Below are 9,869 nucleotides of genomic sequence, written 5' to 3' on the forward strand. Positions count from 1 at the left end.
CAAGACCAACCAGTTCCCAGATGATTCTGCAAAAGCAGTGTTGCTGATCAGCCTTTTATCTGGAGTGCTTTATATAATCAATCAAGGGGTGTAGGTTGGGAGAACAGGGATCTTTCTGGCTGGAGAATGTGTATCTGAAATTCTTAGGTGGCAAACCGGTTCTATAGGATGAGTGCGGTCAAATGGCTTGTGTAAACATTGACTGCAAAAACGTTGTAGAAATAAGTGCGTAAACTCATGTTTGTGTAGGTATTTGAAAAAATGTGCTACAATCTGAATAAAACATGTATAACTAATTGTTCATTTAAAATATGAAAAGATCGTGGAGGCAGAGAGAGTAAACTGCGTTGATGGAAGGCAATTCAAAATGTGGGCTTCTGGAGTATCTAATTTTTAATATCTGACTTCTAGCCATCCAGTCAGTTCAGCCTATTCTAAAAACCCAAATTTTATTTAGTCAATACGGTCTGGGTTCAGAACAGGTTTTTTGGGGAAGCTGGTCAAAAGTCATGCTGGTTGGGTGAACTGATGATGAACGTTGTATGATTGTGGCTCTGACTCCATGACTGAGAGAATAGCTTCAGCTTCAGATGAGTTGACAAGTCTGGGTTGACTTCCTCAGGAGTCATTTGTTAATTATGAAGAATTGACTAGTGTGAGCTGACTAGCAGTAAGAAAGAGGCCCTCCCCGTGTTTTCGGGAGGATTGCATTACTCGGTGTTGGTTTTATCTTTAGACCTGCAGCTTCATGAATTTCAGCAACTGCTAAATACCTAAAAATGATGAGCAAAGCTGTGACGAAACAGACCTGTCTTGTGCTATTGGGAAAAATACCAAATAGCAAACGATAGTTTTGTCTCTCATCTGGCCTGTCTGCTCAGCATTAGACAGGCTGTTACTTGATAGACATTGAGTTGAGGGGGGAATGTAAAACAGCTCTAAAAAGGTGGGACCTGAGAAATCTAATAAATGAAAGAAATGTGGCTTAAGGGAATATTCCTTGAGTGACTGTGTAAAATAATGCAGCGTATACATGCCTCAGAGTATGTAAGGGACAGTTTGTTTGGGTTTGGTTTTTTTTTTTGCAAAAAAAATGGGAGGTGCCATCATAAATCTGTTGAGTAGACAGGGCCTTGTAAAATATACTGTACTAAACCTGTCCTGCCTCTTGGAGAGGTCTTGGAGAAGATCCTCTTGGTCAGTGGTTGGTTGACTGTACGCTGATGGCCCTGAAAGCATGGTGAGTGGTCTGCAGAGCTGTGTTCACCCATAATGCTTAATAACTCCTCAGTTCTCTGTGGTTCTGCCATATTCAACTTGAGATTTTGAGGTCTTGGACATAAATCCCAGTGTCTGGGAGCTGCTACCCTGGTTTCCTATCTACCTAACGGAGAAAGACTCAAGTATGTCATTGCTGTTTCTTGAGGGCTAGGAGACTTGCTCTTGGACCCTTCATCACTTCTAGTGTTTCATAGAGATACCGAAGTGGCTGCTACCGCTTTTTATGTGCAACTGTCCCCTTTTATCCTCTTAACCCCTCTATTTTCTCCACATTTAATTCCTCTCCAAATCACCTCAGCCTAAGCATCCTGTAAGCAGTCCCGTATGATCCAAAACTGTGTCTTGCCCCCAGCCAGCAACTCCCCCATATCCATTTGTCTGAAAGGCGATCTTGGAGAGCTGCTCCTGATCGTGGTGGGTTTCACGCCCGGACACTGGGGCTAATGGTTCTCCTAGGAGTGCCCCAGACAAGATGTTTGTCCCTTAATTTGGGTTCCCACCTTCCATTGTGCATCCCTGTGCTCCTCTGGGTTGTGCAGGTGGGACTTTTAACAGGCTGATGGCTCTTCTGGTGGGCCTGGGGGTAGCCCAGCAGTGTATTACTTGGTCCCCCTCCTGCCGCTGTCTCTCTGATCTCCTTTGTGGATGTGCAGAGGAACTTTTATCGCACGGTTGGTCCCTGGAACAGGCTCCCCAGGAAAGCGGTCACGGCACGTAGCCTGTCAGAGTTCAAGGAGTGTCTGGACAATGCTCTTAGTCACATGGTTTAGTTTTAGGTAGTCCTGCAAGGAGCAGGGAGTTACTCAATCCTTATGGGTCCCTTCCAACTTGAGATATTCTATAATTATGTTTCCTTTTGCTTTCTGAAGGACAACTTGTTCTCTGTAACGCAAGGGTAACAGACTAACAGCCTCTGCCACCTACTTCTTGACAAAGGCCTCATTTGCCTTCTTTTTCTCATCAGAGTTGACTTCTTTTGGATGAGGATTTGATGGTGGTTCTCTGTAGATGGATGGGTTTCATTCTTGTTTAAACTGAAGACTTAGCTGACAGGATGTTTCTTACAGAGGAAAACGCTGAACCCGATTTGGATGATAATGAAGATGAGGAGGAGACAGCAGTAGAAATTGAGGCTGAACCAGAAGTCGAGCAAGAGGCTCCTGCACCACCTCCCAGTAAGAAACGAAGAGGAAGACCACCAGGCAAAGCTGCCACCCAACCAAAACAATCCCAGCGTAAGTCACTCTTTGGAGCTTATGTGACACTGCTAGCCCAAGCTGCTTTTTCCTTGGATTTGGCAGCTCTTGTAGGAGAACTGCTCCCCTTAAGTGAGCTTACTTGAAAAGTTGGTAACTGTACTTGTCTCTACTTTGCTAAGAAGTCACCTTTCACATATTTCTTGCAAGGGTTTCCTTGTCATGAGGGTACGTAGCTGCTTCAGCCCATGCTGAAAGGAGAGGACATTATTTTTTCTTTAGCATTAGTCCGATTCATCGATGTGCAAACTGCTCACTGCTTTTTGCCCCAGTTACAGTGTCTCTACTAACGTACAGCTGCTGGTAAAGCAACTTGTTGGCAGAATCACTGTGGTATCCTTACCAATGCAGACTTGTGTAGCTGTTACCACAAAAATGCTTCAGGCCTGTAGTTCTAAGCGTAGCATCAATGCAGATGTAGTTTCAACTCCACGGAGTCTTCTCCGTAAGAACAGACATTGGTAACTGTGCAGCCCAAGTAAATAAATTCTAGGAACAAAGCAGGAAAGGCACATTTGTTCCTTCAAGGCGTAATGGCTTCCCCAGTGGCTTGCCTGTCTGCTCAGCGCTACGAGCGTGGCCCGTGTCCTTCCTAGAATTACAGCCGGTGGAAACATTTTATGCTGAATTTATCGCTAATGTCTCTGGATTCCCCCGAATTTGAAGTTTTTGCCCTACGCCCGTACATTGGTAGAGTCTTGTTTGTTGATTGCAACATCCTTTGTTTGAATAATGTCTTAATATCAAAAGGCGTAACTGGAACTGTTGTAGTGGTAGCACATCTTCATACAGGGGCAAGGAAACAGATCCTTGATACTTGGATGAATGAGGCACGTTGAATCGCTCCCCGCTAATGTGGGAATGTGCGTTGTGGGCCCCACCTTCCCTTTCCACGTGGAAGAGTCTTAAGTAACTGCCAAGAAGTTATCTGGTGAGGTGTGCAGGCCAGCTCCGGAACCAGTAAAAAATATCTGTCGTTCCCCCCCCCCTTTGATTTCTGCCCTTCTAGCTGCAGCAATCATTCAGGTTGAAGACCAGAACACTGGTGAAATTGAAAATATTATAGTTGAAGTAAAGAAAGAACCCGATGCGGAAACAGTAGAGGAAGAAGAGGAAGCTCAGCCTGCTGTAGTGGAAGCTCCCAACGGAGACCTCACTCCTGAGATGATTCTCAGCATGATGGACCGGTGATGGAGGAAGACCACGCTGGCTGACTGAACTGGCCTGGGCTGTGTTTAAGCGGCTCAAATCTATTTTTCCTTTTACCTTTTTTCTTGGCTTTGGGAAATGCATCATTTTAGACCATTTTACCAAACATACTGGGAAATAAAACTTCAAAATGATGTTAGAATGTGATTTAACTAGAACTTGCTGTTTTATGTTAGCATTACAGGATCATGGAACATTAGGAAATATTTTTTGAGTCCTTGAGGGTTTCCTGTGAGATGCTTGATTTAGTTTTGCTCTGAACTGCATTGTAAAGCTGGTCCAAGGGCCGTGTTTACATGCACCAAGTTTTAATATACAAAAGCCTTGACTAGAGTATGTGGTAAACCACTCCGGACTTTTCCCTTCCAGTTCCCAGAGTCCTTGAGCCTCCTTCTCTCAGTAGTGTTTTTAACTGTAAATGCAGACTTGGGAGGGTTCTAGACTTTTAAAATTTTTTGTTTTGTTTTGTTTTTTTGTTTTTGCTTTTACCCACTGACTAGCTCCGGTTCTCCAAGTCGGCTGCACACGGTAGTTTTGGCATGCTCCAGCTGGTTTCTGTCCTTAATATGCTTTGCATTCTGCAAAGCATTTCTGTAATGGTCAAGCTTGTAAATAACTTTTTTTTTACATTTTAATCTTTTTCCATTAATTAAAAGGTATGCAAAAATGCAGTTTAAATAAACCCCAGTATTTTAATTCCTTTCAAACTAAGTGACAAGAGAATTGATAGAGTGTAAATGTTGGAAAAGCTGTTGATAACCAATCGCATAGAGAAGAGACGTACCCAGACTCTTGCTTGCAGAAAGAAAAACCCACATGTGAAACCTGGTTTTGAAGCACACGAAACTGGCATTTGAAACATGTATAATTAACCTTCTTTTTGAGTTATAATTTCACGACTACATTTTCTTTGCTCTATCTTGTAGTTGTATTTTGTGTTTATGAATCCTATGTTAAGGCAGAAGTGGTGATTTTTAAGTGGGTCACTGCAGCCCTCAAAACCTGGGCCAGGAAATTTTAATAGGTCAGTAATTACGCAATTTTGGATCTCTGATAAAGACAAAAAAGGAATAATGTGAAATACAAATGATGCCTGTATATGAACTGTCACATGTTAAAATATGTAAGCTTTTTATAGAGCCTCAGTCTTGCTGATTTCAAACAAATTTTTCTTCTATGTATCGCTTTTAAGAGAGCTATCAGTTTAGCTATCAGACTCTAGGTTGATGCATTTTTGTACTTAGCTGTACTGTGTGATATTTTTCATTATTTTAGGAAGCCAACATGGGAAAAAAAATACTGTTATAAAATATGTAATGGGGTTTGAAAGCTGGGAAGGAGAATATACTGCTGTACAGCTAATAAATAATAATGGATTAACATGTGTGCTCACCGGCTGCTTTCTTTGTGGATATTAATGGTGTGATCCAGCAGGGATCTCCAGGTTGTAAAGCCGCTCCTCCTCGAAGGATGCTGCACGCTGCAAGCTCTTCTCTTGCTGGAGGTGTTCCTGCTGCCCTGTGTGTAGTACCAGGCTGCTGGCTCAGCTGGGGCTGCGTGGAGGAGCGTGATGTAAAAGCGGAGAGGTGATGTAAAACATGCTGGGCTGGCTTGCTTGAGCAAGAAATGATGCAGGAGGAGTTGTTGTTTTTGTCCCTTTTGGCTGCGATTAATTAAATGGCTGTCGCTGATGGTTTAGAGAGCAGGTATGTTACTTCCATTTCGTTCTGGGAAGTGGGACTGATGCTTAGGTGGAGTTTTGGCGGTGTATCATCTCTTAGTTACCTCTGTGAAAGCAGCTTGGAGAGCCAACTGAGAGTGAACGGCTGCACGCTGTGTAAGTTCAGGATACTGCCTCTCGTGCCACCGACTTCAGAACAGGAGTCACTGCAAATGGGACAGTAAATACTTGAAATCTTAAAAAGCACCAGAGTTGCTAGATTTAATTTTGGCTAGCCGTTTGGTGACTGGTTATCTCATCCTGAGAGATGGTCCTCAAACTGGCCAAGAAAAGCTGTCGAGGTCGATGGCCTGGAGTCCTGAGCAGGCTGGGAGAGGAAATGTAAGGACGGCTTCTGCGAGAAGGAGCTGGGTCTGGCTGCAGATGTGGATAAATCCTCACGTGCTCTCTGTTGGACAAGGAGCTTGTGTTAGCTAGCCCGAAGATGCTTCAGACAGGCAGCGCTCTGAAGGAGATGTGGTTTTTCCATAAGCCTAGAGCTAGCGAGGCTTTGTGGCGAGCTGGAAAAGCGAGGGCGTCCTTGGGATCTGCACGGAGTACCACCACCATCTCTTGAACACTCTGGCTCAACCCGCCGCTGGCAAGCGGGGCTGTGAAAGACGTTGCGGTGGCTTCCTTTTGACTGGTGACCTGCGGTGGTGGCCCAAGGAGGAGGCGTGCGTGCTCTAGCGCTGCTGAGCTAGGTCTTGGTCTCTGTGAGCACTGCTGCAAGACCTCCATGCTCAGCAGCTTCTGCTGTCGTACCCAGGTCCAAGTGACCCCAGGGCATGTGTCCAGCTCTCCTGGAGTTCAGAGGAGCTGGGAGAAACGGCTGTGTGTGAACAGCTTGACGGTGGGCTGAAAGGAAGGGAGCCTGGGAGGTGTGTTTGTCCAAAGACAAATGAGATGAGGCTTTTTCTGTTGTGCTCCTCTGAGGAAACTATTTGAAAGCAGCATTTTATTGTGGACTGCTTTTTGAACTTTCTCCAGAGACCCAAGCAAGGTTTTAGTGGGGATGGGAGCAGCCAGCCACCCTGTGGCCATCCTCCTTTTTTCCTCAACCTGGTGTGTCGCTTTGCGGTTTGCTCAGTTGACCTGGTTTCCTCATGCTTGCTCTATCAGTAGTGCTGTTACGCAGCCTGGTTTTTATTTGATTTGAGCTGGGGCTCCTGCCTTGGGCAGGTGTCTCTGCTTGCGTGCCTCTCTTGCAGGCTTTTGGTTTGCCCTCAGTGGAGCCGCTCTGGAGAGATGCAGAACGACATCCCAGCCCATTGCCGAGGACGCGCGTGCCGGGCAGCGTCTCTGGATGTGAACAGGACGTCTCCGCTCAACCCCAGTGCTGCTGTCGGTGCTGGAAAAGCTGTGCCCCATGTTCTGGACCGTGAGTAAAAAGCTGGGGCTAGTACGGATCCGAGGAGCGTTGCTCCCTTGGCCAATTGCTTGGCCTGGCTCCCAACTCTGGTGCTTGGGCTGCTGTCCTGAGGGCATGTTGGAGGGTGGCAGTAGGACAGAGAGGGCTGTGACCGCTGCTTGGAGAGACTAGGCAGGGAGGCAGCTGCCGGCTGGAGGAGGAGGAGGTGGAGGAGACAGGGACACCCTTGGTAGAGCAGTTAGTGCTTCCCAAGCTGCCTGACCCCCTGCAAGGCTCCCGGAAGGTGGGCAGAATCCAGACCGGCGCGGACACGACCAGGCTTGCGGACTAAGCTGTCCTATGTGATCTACTGCGTTGGTGGGAGCGGGGCAAGATCCAAGGAGGCCATTAGCAGGAAGGCAGGCAGGCATGGTAGGCAGCCAGCGTGGACAAGCAGGAAGGGGAAAAAGGAAACACACAGAAAGTAGAAGGGGGGACAGGCTGCCCAGGAGGAGCTTGAGTGTGCGGGGATGGAGTTGGGAGAGCCAAAACTCAGCTGGAGTTGGACTTGGAGAAGCATGTGAAGGACAAAAAGAACAGTTTCTGTATTAAGAAAGGCTTCGGCAGCAGCAGGAAGGCTTTGGAAAAATGCAGGCTTGCTCTGTAATGGAGCAGAGGACTTGGTGGCAAAGGAGACAGAAAAAACCAAGGTACTCAGTGTTGCTCTTGCCTTGGTCTTGGCCGGTGAGGTCTGTCTTAGACCTCCCAGGGCCCAAGCCTAACGGCAGAGTCTGAGGGAAACAACTGAAGGTGCTGAGGAGACTGGCCAATGTCGTCACGCTCTCTCATCTTTGAAAAGTCCCGGTGAGCTGAGGAGGTTCGTGACACCTGGAAAAAGGCAAATGTCCCACCTGTCTTCAAGAAGGGTAAGAAGGAAGATCTGGGGAACTGTCCCCATTGCATTCTCCAAGGAGGTGGCTGGCTGTGTACACAAGAGGAGAGCAGCGAATGTTCATCTGGGCTTTAGCAAGGCTTTTGCCACAGCCTCCTGTGGCCTCCTTATAGCAGAATTGAAGACACCAGGGGCTAGAGGAGAGGATTACTGGGTGGGTGGAAAGTGGGCTGGGCCACCGTGTTCAGCGCGGTCAGCAGTACGATGTCTGACTGATGCTGGTTGTTCATGTTCCTCAGGGATCGCTTGTAGGGCCAACTGGTCCCGTCTTGGCTCCCCAGCGCATGTAATCGGCAAGAGACTGGCGGAGGCCCCCGGGATGGTTGCCACTGGAGCTCAGGATGAGTAAGGAAAGACATGGAAGACTGGTGTGACCAGCCTGGAGGAGAGAAAGTGAAGGGGGACCTTTCTGCTGGCTGCAAATAGCTGATGGGAGAGTGTGGAGAAGATTGAGCCAAACCCTTTTAGGAGGTGTTGCAGTGAGAGGGCAAAAGGCAGCAGGGGCAAATTGTGGACCAGAGGAAACTCCAGCTGGAATGAAAGAACACCTTTTTCTCACCGTAAGCGTGGTCAAAACATTGGAGAAAGGTGCCCAGAGAGGCCGTGGGGTCTCCATCCTTGGAGATGTTGTCCAAGTCTCAACTGGGCACAGCCCTGAGCTGCCTAACTGGCCCAGTCTAGAGCAGCGGGTTGGACCCAGAGGTGACCACCAGCTAACGCAGCTCAAGGTGTCTGCAGTGGTCAAGAGCCATGGGAGAGGCTGTCACTGGGAGAGCAGAAAGGACGTGGTCACTTGGAGGGGACCTGGGTGCCCATGTCAGTGCAACGCCGGAGCACCTGGGCTGGGAGGGGAGCTGTGCGCAGGGGTTAAGAAGTCCTGCTGTTACCTCCAGAGTTTGGTAAGCGCTTCAACTTCCCAAGGGTGATCTAGGGATGGAGAGGAACGCCAGGATCTCCTTCTGGGAAGGTCCTGGTATTCTAGGATAGAGCTGAAAATGCCCAGCCCGTATCCTCTGGGGAGAAGGACAGAGGAGGTGAGTTGCTCTGGACATCTGGGCTTGCACGACAGGCAGGGAATGCTCGTGCACGTGGCTATCTTCCTCCGCCCTGCTCCTGGGGCAGATCTGCTGCCGCACCGACGCCCAGCGTGCTCCGGCATGTGGGACCCAGTATTTTGGGGAATGAGCTTGGGATGTGGCTTGCCTGGACCTCCTTTGAGCTTGTAAGCTTCAACAGAAGCCATCTTCTGAGGGGTGCAAGGGGACAGCGGTGCTCTCCATGTCCTGACTATCCTTCCATGGAACAGCTAGGACCTGGTGCCCCTTCTGAGACCTTCAGATACCAGTAGCCTGGTCTCCTGTCATCCTGGAGAAGCCAGAGATCCAGCGGATCACTGCCCTTGTTGGATGCCGTCCCGTGTTGGGCGGTGAACGCTTTTGTGCCCTCCCCCTTCCGGGTGTTCATCCACCCTCCAACGCGTAGCCCGGGAGGCTCGAGGAGGTGCCTCGGCAGAGGTTGGTCCCTGCCCTGAGCCACGTTCTCCCCAGGCACCTCCTTGAGAAGAGCTGCGGCGCGTTGTGGTTGTGGAGATGCCGTCCCTGCAGGGAGATGGCTTCCTGCCTTCGCTTTCGCGCCGAAGGCGGTTTCAGAAGCGCTGCGTGCCGCAGGAGAGCGATGTCGCCCAGCCCTCCCAGGCATCACCTTCTGCGGAGTTATTCCACCTCTGGAAAAACTCCGGTGGGAGCCCTCGGCCTCCACCCCAGCTGGTGCTGGTCACGGGGACCCGGGCTGCCGGCCGAGAGCAGCTCTGCTGGTTCCCTCAGCACCGTCTCCTGAGGCCCTGGTAGGGCATCCTGAGCCAACGCGGAGAAACGTTGGCTCTGGTGAGGTCCTGCAGGCCACGGGAGAACTTTCCGCTCCGTCCCGGAACGCTTCTGGCTTTTCGCCTGCTCCGGAGCCTTCCCCGGGGCGTGGAGCGGTCGACGTGCTCGCCTCTGTCGCTCCACGGAGGTCACCTGGCCTCGGCCTCTCCTCCTTGCTTTGGGGCAGCCGTTTTGTCGGTTTTGGCGTGACGCCTGGGGCACCTCTGCTCTGGAGAAG

General features: G+C 49.3%; 1 protein-coding gene across 2 annotated transcripts in view; it reads left to right on the top strand.

Annotated features, from left to right (window-relative positions):
- Nucleotides 1-5,122, top strand: part of CTCF (CCCTC-binding factor (zinc finger protein)) — a 13,852-nt gene extending 8,730 nt beyond the window's left edge. For both annotated transcript variants that reach the window (XM_010287529.1, XM_010287530.1), the window contains exons 9-10: nucleotides 2,349-2,516; nucleotides 3,547-5,122. In XM_010287529.1, coding sequence (XP_010285831.1) covers nucleotides 2,349-2,516; nucleotides 3,547-3,728 — 350 coding nt within the window. In that variant the 3' untranslated portion in view covers nucleotides 3,729-5,122. The remainder of the gene's footprint in view (nucleotides 1-2,348; nucleotides 2,517-3,546) is intronic.
- The last annotated feature ends 4,747 nt before the right edge of the window (nucleotides 5,123-9,869 follow it).

Source organism: Phaethon lepturus, unplaced genomic scaffold (genome assembly GCF_000687285.1).
Source record: "Phaethon lepturus isolate BGI_N335 unplaced genomic scaffold, ASM68728v1 scaffold51985, whole genome shotgun sequence".
In the NCBI taxonomy this organism is placed as follows: Eukaryota; Metazoa; Chordata; class Aves; order Phaethontiformes; family Phaethontidae; genus Phaethon; species Phaethon lepturus.